Source organism: Schistocerca nitens, chromosome 8 (genome assembly GCF_023898315.1).
Source record: "Schistocerca nitens isolate TAMUIC-IGC-003100 chromosome 8, iqSchNite1.1, whole genome shotgun sequence".
Taxonomy (NCBI): Eukaryota; Metazoa; Arthropoda; class Insecta; order Orthoptera; family Acrididae; genus Schistocerca; species Schistocerca nitens.
The window spans coordinates 198,614,913-198,642,127 of NC_064621.1; the positions used below are offsets into that span (position 1 = coordinate 198,614,913).

The 27,215-nt window shown below is 43.9% G+C and overlaps 1 protein-coding gene across 1 annotated transcript in view; it reads right to left on the reverse strand.

Annotated features, from left to right (window-relative positions):
• Positions 1-633: 633 nt before the first annotated feature.
• LOC126199170 (cyclin-A2) overlaps positions 634-27,215 on the reverse strand; it is a 51,494-nt gene continuing 24,912 nt past the window's right edge. The window contains exons 2-6 of the mRNA XM_049935929.1: positions 16,218-16,544; positions 15,891-16,114; positions 13,973-14,177; positions 12,010-12,257; positions 634-1,204 (exon numbers count right to left, since the gene is read on the reverse strand). Of these exons, the coding sequence (XP_049791886.1) occupies positions 1,156-1,204; positions 12,010-12,257; positions 13,973-14,177; positions 15,891-16,114; positions 16,218-16,544 (1,053 nt within the window). The 3' untranslated portion in view covers positions 634-1,155. The remainder of the gene's footprint in view (positions 1,205-12,009; positions 12,258-13,972; positions 14,178-15,890; positions 16,115-16,217; positions 16,545-27,215) is intronic.

Sequence of the window (27,215 nt, forward strand, 5' to 3'; positions counted from 1 at the left end):
TTTCCAGTAACGCAGCAAATTTATTTATTTATTTTTCAGTCTTCATAGAAGCTCCATCTGTAGTTACAGGAGTTCAGTTAGACCAAAGCAATCCAGGGGTGTTTAGCACAGTAACTGATCACTCTGCCAAAGTTGGGATTGCCGTTCAGTGTCCAGTAAGTCTTGTGTTACCTACAAACAAAATTGATTCTGTAGAGTTGTTAGCAAATTTGGCACAAATTTTGCTGAGGTCTGACGTCCAAATGTTCTGTGAAAATCTGAATGAATGGATCTAATACTAATTTTAACTTCAGCTGCATGTTCTCCAGTTGCAATTGGTCTATCTTTCATCACCAGGGTCTTTACACGATCAACAACAACTTCATATGTTTATGTTAAGGGCCTACCTGAACATTCGTTATTTAGTGGCCATCTGAAGAATTTATACCACTTAACTTCGTGGTACCAATTGCTGTGTTCCCAAACACCTGTGATTTTATTATAAAAAAAAAAAAAAGGTCTGAATTTTTGAATGGCCTTAATACCTTCTGAAGTCAGTGTAACAACGCAACTTTTTTCCTCTTGTCCCAGATCTTTATGGTCAGACTAATTTCCTCAACATTCTCAAGTTATTTGTGGAGAAAAAACAAGAAGCAAGAACATTATGTAACTTTATTTTAAAAAGTTATTACAGCAATTTACTACAATATTTTCTTACCACAGTAAGACGTTAAGCAGCACTGGGAAAGTGACATTTTAAAAATACATGCTACATATATACATATAGTATTGAGGTAAACCTCGTAACTGTACACCCATGCAAAAACCACACACACACACACACACACACACACACACACACACACACACACACACACAGAAATTTACATCATAAATATTCCTTGTGTAAAAGGAGCAAAGACAGCAGTCCTTCAGATCATTGTAAAACATTAAAGCTGAATACAAAAAGTGAGCCAATAAAGGTTTCTAAATGTCAAAATACACAACTAAAAACAATGTTTGAATGTATTGTGTAAATAAATGAATATGAAATATCACAGACTGTGAAACACAGATCTCATCTGGGCAGCTGTACGAATTAAAAATTAACCTCAGGTATTTGTACATTTATTATTTTCACATGCTTTTAAGGAAGTCCTCAGTAGCTGTGAAAACTCAGCATATGGGTGCATCCCTAGGTGCAAGTAGAGAGACACAATGCCACCTGAAAAAAACCAAAGGTAAAATATCAGATCATACAGACTGGCAATTTACATTTCAAGAAATATTGTCTTTATATGTTTTTTAGACAAAGCGAACAATTTTGTGTCAGTACTACAGTGTTTTTATGAACAAAAAATTTCCAGTTATGCTTGTATTAGAAAAAGGGAACTTACTGAAAAGTTAGAACCAATTTCCTTACTAAGTTAAAGACATAAAAAAATAATAAAAATAAATAAACAATTTTATTAGTGCATTTAGACAAATGCAAACTTCTACAGTCTGCTTTCTAAATTGGGACAGTGAAGTATGCACTCTTCATCTACACAATTACTCTGCAATTGCAAAAGTGCATGGCGGAGGGTTTGTCAAACCCCTTTCAAGTTATTTCTCTACCCTCTCACTCTAACAACATGTGGAAAAACTCATTCAAATCATCCTGTGCGAGCTCTGATATAGGCTATCAACAAAATAGTCACATTTTAAGAAGAAAGATGGTGATTGAAATTTCAAGGGGAGATCCTGCTGCAAAGCAATATGCCTTTGATTGTCACTTCAATTTGTGTATCATCTGTGGCACTCTCCCATATTTCACTATAACAGAAAACAAGCTGCTGCTCTTTGAACTTTTTATGAAGTTCTCCGGCAGTTCTATCTGAAGCAGGACCTCCATTGCACAGTAATACCGCAGGAAGAGGACAGGCAAGCATAGTGTAGGCAGTCTCTTTATTAGACCTGTTCTACCAATGAATGACATTCTTTGGTTTGCCTTCCCCACAACATTATCTATGTGAGCATTGCAATTTAAGTTATTTGTAATTGTAATCCCTAAAAATTTAGTTGACTTAACAGTCTGGATTTGTGCGACTTGTTGGGCAACCGAAATGTAGCTTGACTAAATAATCAAAAGCAAAGTTATCCATTAATTAATAAGAACTGACATTTTTGGCAGGCAATTTTCTTGTGCTGTGTACTGAAATTGATTCTACATTTCGAATTTACAGAATGCTTCACAAACTTCATACGTCAATTCAGCAACAAATGATTATATGGGGCTGGGCAGAGCACCACTTGTAGGAAGCTAATTAAATTTGTTTCAATTTATCACTGATACCAGTAAAAGGCCTTTATTTTTCATTACACCTTTTGTAAATAGTTTCAATGCAAAATCTGAGTATGCAATGTGGTTGTAACTAAAATTTCTCTACTTGACAATGGTCACCATGGAAACACGATTTTAAGACAATGAAACTTTGTGGAAACATTTATGAAAGGGTAACATTAACTGCATATCCTGTTTACATTCCAGGTTACAAATGTTGCTTAATGTGACTGCCATCTGCATCAGCCTGATACGCTTTGGAGTATTCTATTACTGCCCGAAAGAACGGTTAACCAAGGAATGTTTAGTTGTCATGACATCTTGTGCACTACTTAAAATCTCACTATGGGGTCACCAACCTCAGCCATGGGAACAGTTACTCTGGTTTGTAGCACAGTTAACCAATGTCCTCTCCCAGAAGCAACTTGTCAGTTAATTCGAATTTCCAAACTATGTTTAACCCCAGCACAGAAAGAATACCTACCCATATTTCTGTAACTCATCTATACTTGTTAAGAGCAGCAGCACGATTGCTGGGGGATGTTTCCAAAATGAGATTTTCACTCTGCAGGCTGTGGCTAAGCCATGTCTCTGCTATATCCTTTCTTTCAGGAGTGCTAGTTCTGCAAGTTTCGCAGGAGAGCTTCTGTAAAGTTTGGAAGGTAGGAGACGAGATACTGGCAGAAGTAAAGCTGTGAGTACCGCGCGTGAGTCATGCTTCGGTAGCTCAGTTGGTAGAGCACTTACCCGCGAAAGGCAAAGGTCCCGAGTTCGAGTCTCGGTCGGGCACACAGTTTTAATCCGCCAGGAAGTTTCATAGTAGTCCCACTGCCCGTTTTCAGTTTGACTGAAGTATGTCACAGGATCATAATATCCATTACTGCAGTTCATTTTAACATTCTGACAAAGTATTGCATATTTTGTGTTTATACTGACATTTAAGTTGTTGGGTATTCTTGACAATTAATTCAATCACAAAATTTGTTAATGACACTGTACATTGGTTTTTGGTGAATTCTCAATTGTTCCAATAATACTTTACCAGCAATATTCTCTGAAGTGCTAACTAAACCCTACCAAACACTAACAGTCACATTCACTCCAGGATTGTGTAGCTATGGATTAATTTATTTTCCTTTTGGCTCACACAGTGAAACTGCAGCAAGCCTGTCAATACATTATTTTCTAGTTTGTTTCTTATGAAATTATGCAACACTTTTAAAAAGTTAGTGCCACTTTAACAGATTCTGGGTTGTTACTTTAGCAGTTTGCAGACACACGGAAGAGCAGAGAAATTTCAATCTTGTGCATTTCATTACAAATTTGGAAATATGACCAAGTTATACAAATGGACGTAGGCATCATTATATAGTGAGATTTCTTTAAGGAACCATGCCTTCTATCTCTGTATAAGGTACCAATATGTCTATTACAATATGTAATGTGAAATTAGCACAACACTAGTGAGCCTCTGAACTCTCAGTGAGATTTCATGTGAGAACAAATTTAACACTGTAGTAAATCCTGCTAAATATACTGGTATCAGATGCTTATTTCTGTGTCATTATGCTACACAACTGCCATTTTTATCAGAATAGCTCCAATTCACTAATAGCTCTTACACTCATAAAATGAATTCGATAAATATCACTGAAGATAATAGGTTTGGAGCAAGATTCAGCACAACCACAGTTTTTATAACACTAAAGTAACTTACATAAAACTTATTTACATTGTGCTGGTTTTTTTGTTTGGGGTTTAAGGGCGCTTAACTACTGAGGTCACTAGCGCCCAGTCACAATTGTTAGAGCACATAGAATCTAGTAAAACTTGGGGGGGGGGGGAGGAGGACACCAGAAAGTTCTTACAAAGATGCAGATAAAATAAGTGAAAGAGTTATATGTCTTTGGACAAGCCAGTCAAAGTAATGAAACGAACAACATGAGCAGCTGCTCGAGCGTAATCAGCTAAAATATCCTGTAAAGTAGATGGCAGAGACAGGACAACATGAGTGACTAAAACGGGAACACGACAATAAAACATGGCGCACTGTTAATGCATGACCACAAGGGCAATGCGGGGCTGGGTCACCGGAGAGCAGGTAGCGGTGGCTAAACCGGCAATGCCCAATCCGCAACCTGGTCAGAAGGACCTCTTCTCGCCGAGACGGTCGGGAGGAGGTTGTGCAAGCAGTTGGGAACGGTTTTACTGCCCGGAGCTTGTTTCCTTGAAGTGATGACCAAGTATCCCACCACAAAGACACAAGCCTCTTACAAACAACCCCACTAATGTCAGATGACGGGACGCAATGGGAGGCTGGCCGAGGCAGGAGGACTGCAGCCTTGGCTGCAGCATCAGCAGCCTCATTCCCAGGCACTCCTACATGGCCGGGAACCCACAGAAAGCTAACAGGAGAGCCATCAGCAGCAGAAGAATGGAGGGACTGCTGGATCCGTTGCACCAAGGGATGGACCGGATATGGAGCTCCAAGGCTCTGAAGAGCACTGAGTGAATCAGAGCAGAGTACATACGATGAATGGCGGTGGCGGTGGGCATACTGAACGGCCTGATGGAGAGCAAAAAGCTTGGCCGTAAAGCTGGAACACTGGTCGAGGAGCCGGTATTTAAAGGTGCCGGCCCCGACGACAAAGGCACCGCCTACACCATCGTCAGTTTTGGAGCCATCAGTGTAAATAAAGGTGTGACTGGCAAGTTGCGCACGAAGTTCGACAAACCGTGAGCAATACACTGCAGCCGGAGTACCATCCTTCGGGAGCGAGCTGAGGTCGAGATAAATATGAACCGGAGCCTGGAGCCACGGTGGTGTCAGGCTCTCACCCTCTCTGAAGGTGGTAGGGAGGGCAAAATCCAATTGTCGAAGCAGGTAACAAAAGCGGACTCCAGGGGGCAGCAGGGCAGACACATACAACCCATACTGACGGTCGAGAGAATCGGCGAAGAAGGGCTGATAAGAGGGGTGGTCAGGCATTGACAACAGCCAGCAGGCATACCGACAAAGCAGTACGTCGCGCCGGTAGGTCAATGGTAATTCGGCAGCTTCAGCATAAAAACTCGTAGGGACTAGTGTAGAATGCTCCGGTCGCAAGACGTAACCCCCAATGGTGGATGGAGTTGAGACGGCGTAAGAGGGATGGCCGAGCAGACGAGGCTCCCATAATACAGCTTTGATCGGACTATGGACCGATACAAGCGAAGCAGGACAGTGCAATCCGCTCCTCAAGATGAACCACTAAGAACTCTGAGGACATTAAGGGAACGTGTACAACGGGCAGCCAAATAAGAGACGTGTGGAGACCAACAAAGTTTCCTGTCCAGTGTGAGCCCTAGAAACTTAGTTGTTTCCACGAATGGGAAAACAACGGGACCGAGATGTAAGGATGGCGGAAGGAACGCTTTATATCGCCAAAAGTTGATGCAAACCGTCTTCTCTTCAGAGAACCGGAAGCCATTTGCAAGACCATGAGTATAGGCTGTCTAGACAACGCTGAAGGCAGCGCTCCAGGAGGCATGTTCTCTGGGCACTGCAGTAGATCGCGAAGTCATCGACAAAGAGAGCCTGAGACATTAGGTGGAATGCAATCCATAATTAGATTTATCGCTATGGCAAAAAGGGCTACGCTCGAGACGGAGCCCTGAGGCACTCCGTTCTCCTGGAGTACCCTAAACTTTAAAAGGGGCAGGAGACCGTGTACACCCCACCTGTGCATAGTGCGGAGGATACCTCCTCTCCAACAGGTATCACAAGCCTTCCCCAAATCGAAAAACACGGCGACCGTTTGGCGCTTTCGCAAAAAGTTGTTCATGATGAATGTCAACAAGGTCACAAGGTGGTCAACAGCGGAGCGGCGGTGACGAAAGCTGCATTGAATATTGGTAAGTAGCCATCGAGACTCAAGAATCCAAACTAACCGAGCGTTAACCATGTGCTCCATCACCTTACAGACACAGCTTGTAAGAGAAATGGGGCAGTAACTAGAAGAAAGGTGTCTATCCTTCCTGGGTTTGGGTATAGGAACAACGACGGCGTCACGCCAACGCATGGGGACTTGACCTTCGGTCCAGTCTCGATTGTAGGTACGAAGAAGGAAGCTTTTGCCTGCCGGAGAAAGGTGGGCCAGCATCTGAACGTGAATGGCAGCTGGCTCTGGAGCAGAGGACCGGGACAGTGCAAGTGCACGTTCGAGTTCCCACATAGTAAAGGGGGCATTATAAGTTTCCAGATTCGGCGAGTGGAAGGAAGGTCGCCGAGCCTCTTCTGCCTCTTTCCTGGGAAGGAAGGCAGGGTGGTAATGGGCGGAGCTTGAAACCTCTGCGAAAAAGTGGCCGAAGGCGTTGGAGACATCCACACGATCAACAAGGACCTCATTACCTGAAGTCAGGTCAGGTACTGAGGAGTGGGCCTTAATGCCCGACAGCCGGCGCAGGCCACCCCAGACGAGGGAGTAAAACTGTTAAAGGAGCTGGTGAAAGATGCCCAACAAGCTTTTTTGCTGTCTTTGATGACTCTACGGCATTGCGCTCTGAGTCGTTTGTATCCAATACAATTTGCCAACGTAGGATGGTGGCGAAAGGTGCGTAAAGCACGATGTCGAGCACGGATAGCGGCTCTACAAGCCTCGTTCCACCAGGGGACGGAAACGCGACGTGAAGAAGAGGTAGTACGAGGAATGGAACGTTCGGCAGCATTAATGATAACAGCAGTGAGGTATTCGACCTGACTGTCACAACTGAGAAAATCGTGGTCCGGAAAGGTCGCCAGGGAGGAGTAAAGTCCCCAGTCAGCTTTCGGTATGTTCCAGCTCTAAGGACGTGGGGATGGGGTGTGGTGCAGGAGACGAACGACACAGGGAAAGTGGTCGCTCGAATAGGTGTCAGAAAGGACATACCACTCGAACCGACAGGCAAGAGTGGTAGAACAGATCGAGAGGTCCAAGTGGGAGTAGGTATGAGTAGAGTCCGAGAGGAAAGTCGGGGCACCAGTATTGAGGCAGACAAGATTGAGATGGTTGAAGACATCCGCCAAGAGGGAGCCTCTCTGACAGGATGCAGGAGAGCCCCAAAGGGGATGATGGGCATTGAAGTCGCCAAACAATAAAAACGGTGGAGGAAGCTGAACAATCAGGTGCATCATGTCAACCCGACTAACTGCGGATGACGATAGAGTGTAGACGGTACAAACGGAAAAAGTAAAGGCAGAAAGAGTAATACAGACAGCTATTGCTTTGAGTGGGGTGGTCAATGGGATGGGATGGTAATAGACATCGTCCCGAACGAGCAACATGACCCCACCATGAGCTGGAATACCGGCCACAGGGGTGAGGTCAGACCGCTCCGAGGTATAGTGGGTAAAAGCAATACGGTCAGTTGGGTGCAGCTTTGTTTCCTGGAGACCAAGGACGAGTGGACAGTGCAGGCGGAGGAGCAGTTGTAATTCCTCCCGATTAGATCGAATACCTCTTATGTTCCAATGTAACAAAGCCATCGCTAGTCAGAAAAAAGGGGGGAACGAAACTGGTGAAGAGCTGGTCACCTCGACGGCCGCGGAGGGCCAGGTTTCGAGGGAACAACGCTACAACCGGTGGGAGGCGGATCCTGTTCCATCGAGTCATCGCCAGCTGCGGCCGCTTTCCCGGGTTGTGTAGGAGGGGCAGCATCATTCGCCGACGAGAGGCCAGCTGAGCGCCTGGCAGCAGAGCGTCCCGGCGAAACTGAGGACGGCCGGTAGCAGCGACTCACGGATGGAGCGTCAGACAAAACGCGCCGGGGTGGAGAGGGGGATAAATACTACTTCTTTGAGGCCTTCTGGGAAGTCCGATGAGGCACGGGGATGGTGGGCTGGACCTGAAGAAGGTTCCCACGCGCGGGGTCCGTTTTGTAACGCCGGACCTCGGAAGCCGGGGTCCGGAACGTTTCCCCGATGGACGCCTGAGAAGAGGATCGCTTCTCAGGTGGCAGAGGGGGAGGAGGAAGGGTGGCCCCTGGGGCAGAGGGAGCAGGGGCCGTGAGGGAAGATTGGGAAGCGAGGGATTTGGGAGGCGGAGGCATAGACCCCGGATGGGGTGAGGAGGTGGAGGGGGGACAGGATAGGGGTGAGGATACTGTGGAAGGAGTGGACACGACTGAGGCAAACGAAGTTGTCAACGTCACAGGATGGAGGCGGTCATACTTTTTCCTGGCCTCCCAAGTTTTTAATTCTTGAATCTTCTCCACCTGATACGCGGGGCAGTCTAAAGATCCAGGCGGGTGGATGCCAGAACAATTGACGCACTGAGGTGGTAGGGTGCATGTATGTTCCTCATGAAGAGAACGTCTGCAATCGCCACAAAGGGGCTCAGCCTCACACCGTGACGACATGTGCCCAAAGCGCAAACACCAAAAGCAGCGCATAGGAGGCGGGATGTAAGGTCGCACATCGCACCGGTAGCACATCACCTTTACCTTCTCCGGGAGAACGTCCCCCTCGAAGGCGAGGATAAAGGCCCCGGTGTCGATGCGACGGTCTTTGGGGCCGCGCTGGACTCGCCGGACGAAATGCACGCCTCGGCGCTCCAGGTTGGTCCTGAGCTTCTCATCAGATTGCAGCAGGAGGTCCCGATGAAAAATAACTCCCTGCGTCCTATTCAGTGCCAGATGCGGGACAATGGACACTGGGATGTTCCCTAGTCGGTCGCACGCCTGGAGTGCCACCAACTGAGTGGCGGAGGTGGTCTTTATAAGAACGGACCGCGAACGCATTTTACTGAGAGCCTCGATTTCCCCGAAGATGTCCTCTATGTGCTGGACAAAGAACATGGGCTTGGAGGTGGCAAACGTGCCCCCATCGGTCCGAGAACAGACTAAATATCGGGGGAAGTACTTTGCCCCAAGCCGGCGGGCCTGTCCTTCCTCCCAGGGAGTGGCCAAGGGGGAAGGGGCAGGAGAACCAGAACCAGAGACAGTACCTTTCTTTTTAAAAGACTCTGCCGCAGAGCGACCCGATACGTGTTGACGTTTCATCTGCGAAACGTCCGCCCTGATACCACCCACTCCGACCAGGGGCTCTCCCCACGGGCGCCACCCAGCCTCAGCAAGGGCCACCTGGCAGGATGACCGTTGCCGGGAGTCCTGATGCCCCAAGGGGACGGGCATCTACTCCTTGGCCGACGTGGGGAGGGTGCAGCTCAGGTATCGGCAGTACGATCCCTGTGTTGTCAGGGGACTACAACCTAGAGGGTACATGACGACCCTACCACAACGGGCTGGATACCGTGCTGGATTTCAGGTGCCATGGAAGGTCCATCATGATCGTTATGTGCAGATGGGGATGCACTATGGGCGTAACTTGTGCAACCCATCAGGCGTTTAGGCCCAATTTGAGGAATAGCAGGTGTGGTTACAATGCCGAGTGCCAACGTCTTAGTGCACTGAGGACCAGTGAGAGACCACGTAAGGTGTCCTTCCCCAAAAGGCTCATACTTCTGTAGAATTTTGAAAAATGGAGGTCAAACCTCAAGGGGGACCATCACATGGAAGGCCGAAACCGTTGAAACTCCTTTTAGTCGCTTCTTACGACAGGCAGGAATACCTCGGGCCTATTCTTACCCCGGACCTGCAGGGGATGGGGGTGGGGTTCTGGGGGGGGGGGGGGGGGGATGGGCAGAAAAGCAGCCTCTGTGTTATTAGTATGGCATCTGTTCTTTTATCCATGTCCGAATTTGTGTGTGTGAATGTACACACACACACACACACACACACACACACACACACACACACACACACACACACACACCCCAACTCGTGAGATAATAGCCCTTAAAATGAGCATTGAGATTACTGGGCAGGGAGCACTACTTTTGTAGTGTGTGGAGTAAGTTGAGAATGTGGGTCCACTGAGGGGCGTGCTTAGGATAAATCCACACAGCTGTGCAAATTCCTGTGTCCTTAGTGGTTTAGGGGTTAGAGTGGGTAAGCAGGAGATCCTGGGTTCGAATCCTGGCTAGGAGCACATTTTCAACTCTCCCCATTGATTTCTATCAACACCCTGTACACAAGAAATTTCATTTATTTTAATTTTTAATGGCGTAATCTTAGACACACTGGTCTCCTTTAAAGAGATCTGCATTTTCTCACATTGGGGCCACAACATTAATCACCATAGGTCCAAATGGAGAAGTGTGGTTAGTACTTTAAAATTTGTTCCAAGCTAAGCACAAACCACCATTTTTATCATAATTCTGAACTTCTCGCTTCAAGAAAATGAACCTTGCTCACAAAATCTAGTCTGCAGCTGTGGCACAGTACTTGTTATTAGGAGATAGTCACTGAAAAACACCACCCGCCACAAACCAGTAACTTGTCCCAACTCTAGACTTGACAGCCTATTTCCATCAAGTAAAAGCTATACGGGACTTTGACCTGTTTGGTTGCATGAAGAAACTCCTGGCCAGACAATGCTTTGCAACAGATGCATAAGTGTGCACCTCCCACCAAATTTGGCAATTTTCTTACAAAGAGGAGCCTCAACTTGGGGGTAAACATGGTAATTGTCAGCATCAACACTGGTGTTTCTCGTTAAAGGCACGATCCTAGTTAACCAAATTTTTAATATAGGTTGCAGCATTAACAGTGGTCCTGTGTTCAGCAAAGTCCACCAATAACACTACACATATCTCTGAACACTGTCACACTTTCCTAGCAGATTAAACTACTTCAAATTTTTTCCTATTGGGAACCAGCACATTTCCACTCCATACATGCCTGCTTCGTTTTGGGTGTGTGAACACATCACCAGTCACAATTTCTTTCAGAAAATTGTGCCGTTCTGTGGCATTAAGATGCTAAGTGATTCTAGCTTTTCATTTGTTGTCCCTTGTGGTTGTCGTCAGGTTCTTAGGTACACCAGCAAGTGCTAACTTCACGAAATTTCAACATACCACAAACAGTATTTTACATAGCACCATAGGAAATTTTGAGCTGCTATGATAAGGTTCACACTTTGACATGCCAGTTGTTCAAAATTGCTGCCTCAGTGGCTCCAACATTCTGTTCGGGTTGCAACTGTTATTAGCTGCCCAGAGAGTGGCTAATCACTAAAGTTCACATGGCCATCTGAAGAATGCACACCACCTACAGATATTGTTACAGGCACCACAGTTGTCCCCATACACATCATACACACCCCTGTGAATTTCTGTGTCCTTTGGCCCCACAAGTATCTAATTGCACATCACACGTTGACAGTAACATGCATGCCATGTTTTGTAGTACAGGCCTCTCATTACAGCTGCACATGGAAACGAAATACCTTCTTTAGTGCAACCTTCGAACTATATCATTGTGAAATTTCAAAATTTCAGCTTTAATAGCAGTCGAGGAAAAAAGCTTGCATGCTACTTTCCGATCTGCCCTCTTAGTATTTATAGAGTACTTTTAACCAAAATTAAAATGGAGATTTCTGTAATACTTTATATTTTATTTAATACAAAACTGCAGAAAACTTAATGTAGAGACACTTTAGTACACATGCTTACACAACGACAGGTTTAAATTCTTTTGAGAATTTCCAAATATTTGAAGTGCTGTTAATTTTCAAAAATGAATCATTTGGGGACTTAACTGCTTTTATTAAACGACCACTTGACAGCACTGCTGCGGTCAGCCACTAAATTTCTTTAATTTGACTGTCAGTTCGTGGATTGTTTACTTACCTGTGAGATTTATATTTCTCTCTTATTGCTTGTTGAGGATGTGTTGCAGACTCCCCAAATGTTTTTTGCAAACATTCAATACAAGGTTTCAGATCTGCCAGTGAGTAACCAGAGAAAGTTTCAAGTTCTTGAGGCCAGACTGCCTGCTCTAGCGTGTGTCTAGCTAATGCAATTGCTGCTCCTGCCCTCACAGATGGTAAATACTGGAGATAAGGATCACCTTCCACTAAAGTTAATTCACTCAGGTACTGCAAAGTACAGAACAAATAAATAAGACCTGCACTTGCCACTTTTGAGTAAGAGACAAGTTTCAAAAGACTGTGCTGGAAGTTTTAAACAATGGAAACTTTAGCTTTGAATATCAACAGTGTTAGCCAAAGGATAGATTGCTACTCACCATCATAAAGATGCCATGTTGAGTTACACATTTAGCTTTTGGCCAAAGTCTTCCTCAGAAAAGGAAGTGCGCATGCACCATCTCCGGCCAGAATGCAACTGTCAGATTCGAGGAGGGGGTCAGGGAAGAGGGACAGATAGCAGGATGCAGGTGGGGGTGGGGGGTAGAGTATTATCAGCTGGGACTAGAAAGAGGCATGACAAGACTGCCAACAGGTACAGCATTGGGAAGCTGTGGGGGCAGGAAGTCCCAGTGGGAGACTTGTGGAGTGGAAAAGAAGGAGCAGGTAAGGGGAAAATGGGTGGTTGCTTTGGCAGAGGGTGAGGGGATATAAATGGGGAGGTCATCTTTACAATGTGTTGCAATCTATCCTTTTCCTAATATTGTTAGAAGTTAATTTTGATAGATTTGTACATTACAGCTTAATTTTAAACTTTAAACATTCATAACAAAAACTACTGTTCCAGTGATGTCCGTATTACTTCAGTTATTTATTCACAATTTTTTTCCTAAATTTATACTAAATATCGACAACAGCAAAAAACTACTTCTTCAGCACTAACTATTAAAATACCAGTAATTATGGCAGACTGGAACATCAGTACTCGCCAAGTCTATTTAATAAATTAGTCCCAAACAGTTTCAACAATCTAACTGAAAAATTATTAATATATCTAAAACGATGTGACTTACCAAACGAAAGTGCTGGCAGGTCGATAGACACACACAAACACAAACATACACACAAACACAAACATACACACAAAATTCAAGCTTTCGCAACCAACGGTTGCTTCATCAGGAAAGAGGGAAGGAGAGGGAAAGACGAAAGGATGTGGGTTTTAAGGTAGAGGGTAAGGAGTCATTCCAATCCCGGGAGCGGAAAGACTTCACACACACACACACACACACACACACACACACACACACACACACTTGTAGAGATATATTTGTAATGAAAAATTATTAACACAAAAACGTACAAACACAATAACTACCTCTGTTTTCCACTTTGCACCGTATTTTTTACCAAACATTTCTTTAATTTTTAAAATTACCTATTTGTCATCTCCTTCCACACAGGTTGATAGGACTTCTTTGAGCTTTAATATGTATTATAAAATTATGCGAGGAGTAACTTTACACATTGTCAGAGCTAATTAGTATGAAAATGAATCATTGCATATAATCTGCTGAACACTGTTTTGAGCTGTTACTTTTACTCATTACTTATACTCAACGTAAGACTTCATTATGTCTGAGCCAAATAAACTGTACCTGTAGACATTCTCTGCTTTCTTCCAATTTTAGTCTAAATTTAGCCCTGACAATGGGAAATTTTTAATACTTGTGGAAACTTTCAAGTTATTTAAACCAAATTTTTCACCTTCACGAAACACTTAACCGTAGTTTTCACTTGCTTTCAAAGTAGAGGAGGACAAGGCAGATATTAAATGAAGTCTGTTTACTGTTATGACAACCACTCATATTTACAAGCCTTTCTCCATCCATAAGGCAATTTGCTCTCTGCATTATTATGATGGAATAAAAATCTTATGTACTCACCATTGCTAAATAGAGAACTGTGTCTGAAACTTTGTCAACAGAGAAGAATGTTGTCAGGAAAGTTAATACTGTAGGAACAGACAGATCAAATGAAAGTACTTTCAGAATAAGATGCTCCATACGAAGAACCTGTTTCTTCGTATAAGTGTCATCTGTTATGTACACAAATTCTTTCACATCAGGAGGATATATTTCTTCATATTTTCTGCAACAAAGACAATAGAGTATATTTAGCAACAACCCTTAAGAATTCATAGAACAATCATTACTCCATGAAATTTCAAGCAGACTGCAGGATGTCTGGAATTTGCTGCCACAATATTTTGGCATATTGCCTTATGGCCACATTCAGATAAATGCTGAGGAAAATGCACTGAGATCTAGTATATAATACCCTGCCAGCACATGAATGGTGTACACACACACACACACACACACACACACACACACACACACACACACACACACACACACACACACACACAGCACTTTAATAAATGTTTGTGCACCATGACAAATCCTCTGTGGTGAAAGCTTACCTCATAAATATCAAATCTACTGTCTTCACTCAGTAAAGTCTCAGAGCAACTGGCTAACGAGTGAAGCCCAACCTATTTGTTATCTAAGAGGAGGTTTTTCAAGCAGAAGGCCATGCTGCACAGTGTAGTGCAGCACATGTGCACCACTTTCTACACCGTGCATGTTCTAGCAAGGGCTCAAATATAGGAGATTAATGGATGTTCGTCAGTATTCACACAAAGTTGGTCTGAAGACTGCACTGAACTATCATGGCAACAAGTTGTAAACATCCCACAGTTTGCCCCCAATTTCATGGAACAGTTTACACCAGAAAAGTATTAATTTTTGCAATGTGAATCCTGTTCATAAGATAAGGGCTGTTTCAATTGATCAGAATCATTGTTGCCAATAAATTAACTGTCTCCCTTTCAGGCCAATTTCTTGTGCGTAATTTGTGTAATGACATTAAAACTGCAATATACTTTACATCATTTCCTGCAACATAGGACATTAGGAAAGACTAAATGTATGTTTAGTATTGTTCCTTCAAGACAAAAGGTCGTTACCATTTCAACACATTACCTCTAAGTTTTATTAATGTATGAACTGTAAAGCTTGAGGTGTTCCATCCTTTATAATAAGTTGACAATTTCGATACATTCTGAATTATAGCACCAGATGTTCATACTGCCATGTTGGACAGAAATGTATTTAAATGTAGTATTAGAGTGAAGAAGAAATTCAATCTTGTGCTAGAAAGATTACTAAGAACTAGATCATTTTAACTACAGTTTTCAGAGAAAGACAAGTGTGCTATTCTAATTGCACTAATTTTTGGTGATAAATTTGTATCAATATTACAAAGAATGCCTAAAGCTTTTTTGTACATTAACTTTAGTCTCTAAGAACACTAACAGGTAAGTGAGTGCCAATTATTTGTCTATTATTACTTTTCAGTCCCATACATGTTCATATTTGATTGCTTTGAAGGAAAGAATTTTAAAATTTACAGCCAGATTCTAGGCAATGATTAAATGTTTTAATATTTCATGAACTTCCTGAAGTTTGCATTTATTAATAGCACAACGTTTTTTTATATTTTAGTCACTTAAGACTTTTATAGTTTCATGAAATACATTGATATTGAAGATATTACATAACCAAATTTTGGTGAGGTAATCTCTAACCGAGGAATGTTTTAGTTTCTTACAGGTTTGAAAGAGACTAAGGTGACAGCACCCTGTGAAGTTCTGAAGGACCATTCCCCTAAATGCCTGTAATTTGAAAAATTGATAGCTTCTCGACTATTCCATGAACACTCAACATGCTGGTCACCAACAAAATTGGCATTTTAAGTAACACTGTTAATGCTGTACTTATAATGTTCCGAATTACTCACGCAGCAATGAACATGGCAGCAGTTCCAACTAGTTGTAACTTAGCTCTTACAACAGACATGTAGCTCAAGAAACGATCTATGAAGGAGACCGCAAGGTACAGGGTTTCTGTTTGCAATTTGTACTCTTCAGCAACTTCAACAAGCCAGTCAACTAAGATACACCGCATGGAATATGTTATATCTGGCTGCTTTTTCATATAACCTGCACGAGGACGATGTCTTTCCTGCAAATTTCAACAAAAATGACATTAGTGGATGTAGAACATTCGTCACACACACACACACACACACACACACACACACACACACACATTTATAACTGCTTACCTCTATTTCTCTCAAGTATCTGTATACATCTTCTGTGTAACCATTAATTACAAGAGCTGTTTCCTCTATGAACTGTTCACTCACTAGTGAGTTCTTATCTTGGGGTGCAGTAGTACATACATCTTCAAATATTGGTACAGGTAGTTCCTTCAATGGCACTCTTTGTAAATCCTTTGTGCTTGGCGATACCTTATTCTGCTTCGCTGCATGTACTTTACGAACTTCAATGTCTTCATCTAATTTGTCTTCAGGAATTTCAAAAGGTACTCTTTGAGACTGGGTTATTTGTTTTCCAGTTTTCAAATTTTTTTCTTGAAGCTTTGCATCCTAGAAATTTCAGATCAGTATTATTAATGGCCAAAAGAGTAGTGCAACAGTTTAAGAATGAGAGGACGAGAAGAAAGGGTTTATTGCACAAAGTAAAGAGGAGAACATGGGATTGAAATAGACTGTTGCAATGAAAATTACCAATAAACATAAAACCAATGGTATTTCACAATAAAGTCTTTCCATCTCTTGAGAATAAATTAAACAGCCATGAAAGACCACAAACCAACAACTAACTGTAATCCCTTGACAGTACATATGATAAAGGACCACCGAACATAATGGAATAAGAAATATTTGTTGGTTTAAAAAAGGGGAGAAGGGACTAAATTATGAGGTCAGCGGTCCCTTCTTCCCAATAAAAAAAGGCCACAAGTCTGAGAATAAAAAAAGACAAGACATGCAACAAAAAACGGAAAGAAAGGAAAGGCAACAAACACTAAAAGGAACGAAATAGGACAAGAAAACAACAGACACTAGAAACAGAAGAGAGTAAAACAAGAAAGATTACAGTGGCTGGCCAGCCACGATAATAACAAGGAAATGCCAGCCACTCTGCAACAATTAAAACCTCAACACTAAAAGCACTAGTGAGGATGACAGAGGGACAAAGGACATGTGCTAAAACGCGATAAAACCCACCATCACGAATAAAACACGAAACTAAATCAGCCAATGAGACTGTCAGATAAAATGAGCGGCAACGAGTCCAGTAACCTAAGATTTCGTCGCTGGGCAGTCAAAGTTGGGACAGTGCACCACAATACGGGTCACTGTCAAACAGGCGCCACACCGACATGAGGTAACCACGGTTTGCCCAGGCATTGCCAATGCAGAGCCAGCACAGAAGATAACAGATTCCTTGCGAGAGGACCGCATGGACGACTTCCACACATTCGTAGTCTCCTTAATGACACACAGTTTGTTGAGCGTAGTATTATGACATTCCGTCTCCCTGTGGCGTAAGCCAGAATGCAGATCAGGTTCAGAGATGCCAATCTCCAGAAGCTGTTTCCACGCAACCTGTTTGGCCAGCCTGTAGGCAAGTTCGTTGCCTGTGATGCTGACGTGTCCTGGAGTCCACACAAACCCCTGACCAACAGGACTGGTCCAGGACATAGATTCCTGGATGGACGCAACTTAAGGATTGCGAGGTAGCACTGGTCGATAGTTTGTAGGCTGCCCAACGAGTCATTACACAGAAGAAAATTTCTTGGAGCACGAACAGATATACTGAAGTGCACGAGATATGGCCACCAGCTCTGCAGTGAATACACTGCAGCCATCGAGCAAGGAATGCTGTTCAATATGGCCTCTAGATAAAGGCAAAGCCAACATTACCATCAGCCACCAAGCCATCTGTGTAAACCATTTCAGAGCCCCAGAACACTTCAAGAATAGAGAGGAAGTGACAGCAGAGACTCAGGGTTAACGGAGTCCTTAGGGGCACACGAAAGGTCCAGGCGAAGCATCAGCTTACAGCTGCAGGACCTCAAGGAAAGGTGTGCTGATGGGAAGGACTCCAGTTCAGACAGAAGCGATCGCACACGAACCGCAATCTTTAGCCCCGACCTGGGCCACCTATGTGGGAGGTGAACCGCTGTGGTTGGGAAAAAGAAGACTATAATTAGGATGTTCAGAAGCGCTATGAACGTGTGCAACTTAACGGGCGAGCAGTTGTACACGTCTGATCTTAAATGGACCGCTATGGTTGCCATAAGACTATCCCTAAAGCCTCCTATCACTAGTCCAACTCCACAATGGTGCAATGGGTCAAGCAAACGCAATGCTGAGGGTACCACTGAACCATAAATCGCACTCCCATAGTCAAGGTGGGATTGCACAAGGGCTCTGTAGGGCTGCAGCAACGTAGAGAAATCTCCACCCCAGTACGTGTTGCTCAGGCAATGGAGGGCATTGAGGTGCTGCCAACACTTCCATTTAAGCTGACAAAGATAAGGAAGCCAAATCAAATGAGCATCAAAAACCAGACCTAGGAATCGATATGTCTTCACCACAGTGAGTGGATCGTCATTAAGGTAAAGTGCTGGTTCCGGAAGAATGGTACGAAGCTGACAAATGCCTGACATGTCTTCATGGTGGAAAACTGGAAGCCATGGACTAGAGCCCATGACTGCGTCATGTGGATGGCCCCCTGTAGGCGACACTCGGCAGCACTAGAACTGAAGCAGCAGTATGAAATGCAGAAGTCGTCTGCATACAGACAAGGTGAGCTGAGGGCCTGACAGCTGCTGCTAGATCGTTAATTGCTACTAAAAGTAGAGACACACACTACAGAGCCCAGGGGAACCCAGCAGGACTCCATTTTCCTGGATATGGATGGAAACTATGGTAGGCACCAACTTTAACATGGAAAGTACGGAGCGACAGGAAGTTTTGGATAAAAATCAAAATGCTCCCCGGGGAATCCAGTCATACAATGTGGCCAGGATATGTCGCCAGGTCGGTCGAATGCTTTATTCAAGTCAAAAGAGCCTGCAACCGGGTGTTGGCATCTGGAAACGCTGTTCGGATGGCAGACTCTATGGGCACAACATTATCAGTGGTAAAGCAACCCAGGCAGAAGCCGCCCCGACATGGAGCCAGTAGGCCACGTGACTTCAGGACCAACAACTGCCGACATACCATACGTTCCAACAGCTTACAAGAAACGTTGGTGAGGCTGACAGGCTTATAGCTATCCACATCAAGCTGGTTTTTACAGGGTTTGAGCACTGGAATGATGGTGCTCTCCCACCATTTCAATGGAAAGACTATCACACCAGATCTGGTTGTAGATGACTAGAAGACGTCGCTTGTAGTCAGATGAGAGATGTTTAATCACCTGGCTGTGGATGCAATCAGGCCCAGGAGCTGTGTCGGGGCAATGTGCAAGGGCAATGAGGAGCTCCCAGTCTGTAAATAGGGCGTTAGAGGATTCACTGTGGCTTTTAGTGAATGAGAGGACTTTCCACCCACTGTTTGAAAGTGCAAAAGTGCTAGGGGTCTTTCACCGAAGCAGAGGCTCCAGCAAAGCACTCTGCAATCCCATTTGCATCGGTAGTAGATAACACCTAATTTATGCTAGAACTGGGAACACCTGTTGGGTCAGGCACCCGAAAATTGTTTGATCATTGCCCAGACGTATGTCTCCCAATGGTAGAGACTTCTGTCTGCCAACAAAGACATGATGGCTAATGCGGGCATGGAGACATTTAAAGGCTATGAGGTGTTCCAGAGAAGGGTGCCGCTGTAGAGCTCACCAACACTCCTTAATTGCATCAGCAACTTCCGGCTACCAGCAAGGGACTGCCTTACACCAGGGGCACCCTGAAGAACGAGGGATCGCGTTTTCTGCCACAGAAAGAATTGTCTTCACCTGCTTGACCATCATCACATCGATGTTACTGTGTGTGGGAGATTTAATGGTAACAGCAGAGGTTAAAGTTTCCCCAGTCCACCTTGTTTAAAGCCTATCTGGGTAGGCGTCCAGAGGCCTGACGCCGGGGCAGTTACAGGAAGATGGGGAAGTTGTCATAACCACATAGGTCGTCATGCGCCCTTTAGTGGATAGATGGAAGAAGTCCTGGGCTGCAAATTGATAAATCAATGGCTGATTAACTACCATGAGTCACAATGAAATGTGTGGCAGCCTCAGTATTTAAGAGGCAGAGGTCGAACTGAGACCTTGAAGTTTCAACACCTCTGCCTCTGCCATTAAGCTTGGTGCCACCCCACAAGGGGTTATGGGCATTAAAATCTCCGAAAACTAGTAAAGGTTTAGAGAGTTGATTAATCAGTGCAGTTAATACATTCATGGATACTGCATCATCTGGAGGAAGACGTACATTGCAGACAGTTATTTCCTGTGTCGTCCTTATTCTGACAGCCATAGCTTCAATAGGGGTTTGAAGGGACACTGTGTCACTACAGACTGAGTTTAGGACAAAAAGTGGTGGTGTGGGTGCCACCCTAATTCCCTTTGTCTTGGGGACCTTTTTGGATCTCTCCCCCTGATCTTTGGGTTTCCCTGATTGGGAAGACTTCAGTGATTCAGTCTGGGAGGATGAGCATGAAGCCCTTATGACCAGCTGCTTTTGAGCTCTTCAGCCACTTCTCTGGCTTAGAAGTGGCGACAGACGTCCCAGATGGCCAGATGGTTTGGGGGTGGGGGTTGCTCCAGAAGTAGGTGGTACAGGAGCAACAGGGAGGGAAATGCCCCCACCATCAAGGGGGCAGGTGTAATCTTCCAGCTCAGAGCTAACTGGGGCTAGCTAAGCTGACTGTGCTAGAACTGTTGTAGCAGTGTCATATGTACAGAATGGAAGCATTCAAATTTTCTCTTAGCCTCAGTGTAGGTCAATCAGTCCAAGGAGCACTTGAAGCAATGCATTGGTGGAGGGATATAAGGCTTTACATCATCAGCGGTAGAACATCACCTTGACCTTCTCGGGAAATGTTTCACCCACGAAGGCCAAGATGAAGGCACCAGTGGCAACCTGATTATCCTTCGGATCCCGGAGGACACACTGGATGAGTTGTACACCTCGCTGCTCTAAATTGGCGCACAGTTCAACTGCAAAAGAAGGACTTTGTGAAATGCGATTCCCTGGAACATATTTAAGCTCTTATGGGTCGTGATGGTTACAGAAACACCCCCAGCTTGTCACAAGTGAGTAACATCTGTGGCTGGGCAGAGGATGCTGTTTTGATAAAGACAGACCCAGATCTCATTTTGGACAATCCCTCCACCTCCCCAAACTTGTCCTCTAAATGTTCAACAAAAACTGAGGCTTCATTGTCGTGAAGGATTCCCCATCGGCTCTCTACCATAAAAGGTACTGGGGCAAATAAGATCCGCTGCCATCCTTAGCCTGATGTTCCTCCCATGGTGTGGTCAGGGAGGGGAATGATTTGGGGTCGTACTTCTGTGCGTTGAATTGAGCTTGTGATCGCTTAGAAACTGCTGGTGTTTCACCACCAGCAGTAGTAGCAAGAGATGATTGACACTTCATTGCGTGTCGTCTATCCTGATGCCACCCACTCCGACCAGGGGCCCCTCCCCACGAGTGCCACCCAGCTGCAGTACAGGCCCCATGGCAGGGAGTCCCGATGCCCCAGGGGGATGGGCATCTACCTCTTGGGATACGTGGGGAGTTAATGGCGCAGGCATCATCAGCAGATAGATCCCTGTGTGGTCAGGGGCTACAACCAACAGGGTACTTTGTGGCCCCACCCCAACAGACTGACTACTGTGCTGAATATCAGGTGCAAAGAAGTCCATGGTCAGTCTTCTATGCAGAGAACGACACTGCATAGTGCGAAACACATCCAGGAAGACCATGTAAGGCACACTTCTGCAGTTGGCTCACTCTTTGGGAAAATGTAGGTCGAACCCTACAGGGGATCATCACATAAAGGCCACAACTTGCGAGACTCCTTTTAGTTGTCTCTTATGATAGGCAGGAATACCTCGGGGCTTATTCTTACCCCCCAGACCCACAGTGGGTAAGAAATATTGATGTTATTTATTAAAACATGATTTGTTAATGGTCAGAGGACACTTTGGAAACAGATGTAATTTCAAAAATTGGAGAAAAAGGAACCACGAAATACTGTGACCACTGACAATGAAGCTGAAGTTATGTTAAGAATTGTTAATAAATTATTAGGAAATGTAATGATGACTTTTGCTGAATAACCGTTTCGTTTTAGACAATACAGACAAATGCAATACAACTAATTTTGGGTGAGGTTTATTGAAAAGGTAGGAGACATATGTATGATAAACATGTGAAAGGCATTTTAGAGTGTAGCTTATGGAAGTTGCTATTATGAGGAGAAAGAACTGACTGGAAAACCAGTTAATTTATAAAGTCATTTACTTCAGAAAGCATCAGTGAAAAATCAGAGAAGATAGTGTCCATATGAACACAACCAGGAAAATGTAAGACAAGGCTGCTGTATGTCTCCCACATGGAGGAAAAGTGGGAGAATGACATTGTGTTTGAGGTTTGCAGACATGGTCTTTGGTAATGTTAGAAAGAATTACAGGATACAGTGGATACTGTGGAAGCTGAAGTAAAATATCTGGAATGAAAATCTGCTCAAACTAGAAAATAATGGCACTAAAGAGAAATAAAGGTATGAAGATACCGCTGAATGGAGAGAGAAGTTGTATAAAGCTGTAAATACTTAAGCACAACAGAATGACTGAAAAAGTAGTACAAAAGTGAAAATCAGAATAGCAAAAGAGGCATTTTGAAAGGAAAGTCTAGTTTCCTGTAATAATATGGACAAAGATTTGAGGCAAAGACTAAAAAATATTATGTATGGAGTGTCCTCATTAGAATGTGCTGGTGTTTAACATGGTATGGCTAAAAAGGACTACATAATTCATAATGCTTGTATCCACATATTAGCAATACATCATAAAAACGGACAATGAAAGGACCAACAAAAATGTTGTTCATCCTGTGGATAGTTATAGCAAAGCTGAGATAAGCTGCCAGATTAGAAGTGTAACTGTCATGTATGGAACTGAAACAGTGACATGTGGAAGAAATAGCAAGGTTGGAGGCTCTTGAGATGTGGTCACTGGAGGATAGGAAGACTATTTTACGGACTATCAGATCTTTTTTCTTCAATTAATTGCCTCCAAAATTCATGTGTCATACCGTAAATTAATATAAAAATGTCCAGTATTCAATTTAAAATTCCTGGGAGTCTTAAAAATGGCCACATATTCAATGTCTTGGGAAACTTATTTATCTGGAAATATGGAATTCACCAGGCAGCAGCAGACTTAATCGGTAAGCGGGGCGCAGGCTTCCATCCAGTCACTCACTGATCAGTCTGGCCTGGCAACAGAAGACAGCAAATCGAAAGCTGAAATTTTAAATTTAGCATTTGAGAAGTCTTTCACGCAGGAGGATCGTACAAACATACCGTCGTTTGAGTCTCATACAGACTCCTGTATGGAGGACATAGTGATAGACATCCCTGGGGTTGTGAAGCAGCTGAATGGGTTGAAAATAAATAAATCGCCAGGGCCTGATGGGATTCCAATTCGGTTTTACAGAGAGCACTCTACTGCATTGGCCCCTTACTTAGCCTGCACTTATCACGAATCTCTGGCCCAACGTAAAGTACCGAGTGACTGGAAAAAGGGTAGAAGGACAGATCCTCAAAATTACAGACCAATATCCTTAACATCGGTTTGTTGCAGGGTTCTCGAACATATTCTCAGTTTGAATATAATAAATTTCCTCGAGACAGAAGTTGCTGTCCATGCATCAGCTCGGCTTTAGAAAGCATCGCTCCAGCGGAACGCAACTTGCCCTTTTTTCACATGATATCTTGCGAACCATGGATGAAGGATAGACATGCCATATTCCTTGAGTTCCGGAAAGCGTTTGACTGTGCCCCATTGCAGACTCCTAACTAAGGTACGAGCATATGGGATTGGTTCCCAAATATGCGAGTGACTAAGTCTTAAGTAATAGAACCCAGTACGTTGTCCTCGATAATGAGTGTTCATCGGAGGTGAGGGTATCATCTGGAGTACTCCAGGGAAGTGTTGTAGGTCCGCTGTTTTCTATCTACATAAATGATCTTTTGGATAGGGTGGATAGCAATGTGCGGCTGTTTGCTGATGATGCTGTGGTGTACGGGAAGGTGTTGTCGTTGAGTGACTGTAGGAGGATAAAAGATGACTTTAACAGGATTTGTGACTCGTGTAAAGAATGGCAGCCAACTCTAAATATAGATAAATGTAAATTAATGCAGATGAATAGGAAAAAAGAATCCCGTAATGTTTGAATACTCCATTAGTAGTTTAGCGCTTTAACAGTCACATCGATTAAATATTTGGGCGTAACATTGCAGAGCGATATGAAGTGGGACAAGCACGTAATGGCAGTTGTGGTGAAAGCGGATAGTAGTCGTCGGTTCATTGGTAGAATTTTGGGAAGATGTTATCTAAAAAGGAGACTGCTTATAAAACACTAATAACTTATTCTTGAGTACTGCTCGAGTGTTTGGGATCCCTATCAGGTCGGATTGAGGGAGGACATAGAAGCAATTCAGAGGCAGGCTGCTAGATTTGTTACTGGCACGTTTGATCACCACGCGAGTGTTACAGAAATGCTTCAGGAACTCTGATGGGAGTCTGGAGGCGTTCTTTTCGTGAGTCGCTACTGAGGAAATTTAAAGAACCAGCATTTGAGGTTGACTGCAGTACAATTTTACTTCCGCCAATTTACATTTTGCAGAAAGACCACAAAGATAAGAGATTAGGGCTCGTACAGAGGCATATAGGCAGTCATTTTTCCCTCGTTCTGTTTGGGAGTGGAACAGGGAGGGAAGATGCTACTTGTGGTAAGAGGTACCCTTCACCATGCACCGTATAGTGGATTGAGGAGTATGTATGTAGATGGAATTTATCATAAGAAACAGATGCAAAGGACCTGTAACATGGCAGAAATCATTTTAATCTAACACGTTCATAGAAATTCTATGACAAGACTGCTCAACACTAGGGCTGCACTTTGAATTACAAAACCCAGGAACACTGGTCACTTAATGCACTGTACTACACTACATGACAAAAGGAAGTAACCAAAACAAAACATGTTGCGCAAACTAAACATCAGTTGAAATGGCTATGTGATATTGCTGTGACTACAGAATCTAGTCAAATTTAAAAAGAATTTGGCAACATGTGCCCAAATTATGAGACCACATGCCTCTGGTCTGGATGCATGCACCAATTTGGTTAGGAAGGGTGTAAAAGCCAATGCGTTACTGGCACTGTGACAGAGTTGACGGTCATGCTCATGACACCACATGTAATATTTGAGAAACCTAGGGCTCTTGCTTCCCACCGGGTTACATCAACCTCAAACATATGCCATGTGTTGATTAGCAGTGTCCTTTTGAAATTAAAAATGAGTCCGTGAGTGTTGTGCCATAGAATAAGGATCGTGTGCCCTGTATCACAGACATTAGTAGAAACCACTTTCGCCAGTAAACCACAGAAGCAGATCAACCACTTTGGCTTCATCTGCTAGCACCACAGATAGCTAGTCACTAAGTTTAAGGTATCACTGTAAGATGGCCAAATTAGGTTAGTCCAGTAGGATGTGGCCACCATCAGACAGGGACTGCACATGTCAGAGTGTGGCTGTGGGTCAGCCAAGTGTGGACTTGGCACAGTAGACAGAACAGCAGAGAAGGGCAAAAGGGAGACTGCCACATGGTTGTGGTCCCCTTCATGCTTCAGTTTATTAAGAGAAACCAGGGCACACCAATCCATGTTCCAAACCTTAAAAGACTGATGGTGTCCAGTCACAAAGGTCTGGTTCTGGTACCTCATCTCCCAAGTCAGCACCCTGGTAACCAACTTGGCCAACCAATTAGGAAGTTTGTTCTCTAGGATCTTAACATGACCTGGTGTACAGGCAAAGATGACCCATCGTCCAATTTGGTGGAGGTCAGAAAGGGGATTTTTGAAAGTTGCAACCAACAGGTGCCCAGGGTAGCACTGATCAATAGCCTGATTACTACTCAGGTAGTCACTGCCGATTAAGAATGTTTCATCAGCGCAAGATCGAACTTGGCTGAGTGGAACAATGGCCTCCAATTCTGCAGTGAAGGCACTGCATCTGTTTGGCAGGGAGCGTAGTTCTTTACACATGCATATGTGTAGGTAAAACCACTTCATCCGTTTACTGTACAGCCACTCGGGCATACCACTTACCAACCCACAAATGCATGAAGAACTGCCAGGAGCAAGTGATGAAAACCACGGAATCTGTAGTCTTTTGGTCTGAAGGATAGATCTAGAGATCTGATATGTTATGCACCATGGGGTTTTATGCGACTGCTGCCTAATAAGAGGCAACAGTGGAGGTGCTCGAGTTCAGAATAGACTTTGTATGCTAACTGCAATCAGGAGTCTTGCCCAGGGCTTCTATTTTATGTTAATCTCCACACCAGGATAAAGGTTAGTAGTTTGAATGCTTAGCAGAGCAGTGAATGTGTATTTTATAGGTGAGTAGCAGTAGTTGGTGTCTGGTCAGGAGGAGGAGGAGGAGGAGGAGGAGGAGATGTAGCTGCAATCTACGTGAGTAGGCTGTTCACAGGGCTGGCCTGAAAGGCATCTATTGTTAAGTCTGACTCAACAATGCTGAAGGCAATGCCATGTCGTATGCCACAAGACCATAACCAAGACATCAGAGCCGTAACAGTTTAGAGTAGTCTATACTCTTCATATTTAGTGTAACTGACAGCTAGGAATATTACAGTGTGACCAGCATGTTCACTTACGTGGGTGAGAATGGGGAAGCCATATCCACCAAGCATCAAAGACCAGCCACAAATAGCAACAAAACACCACACTGAACAATTTGTGATAGAGGTAGAATTCTGAGTGTGGATGGACAGTGAGAAGTGCACAACACATTTCTTTATGGCTCTAAACTGGAAGCCATGGACGACAGCCCAGGATTGCACTTTTTTTTGTGGGACCCTGCTGTCAACATTCAGCGACACCCACAGTTTAGGAGCAATAGTAAATGAAAAATTATTAGTATACAGAAAAAAGGTGGCATTGTAGACCCCACAGCTGCAGCTATTTTCATCAATAGATACTAGAAAAAGTGACTCCAT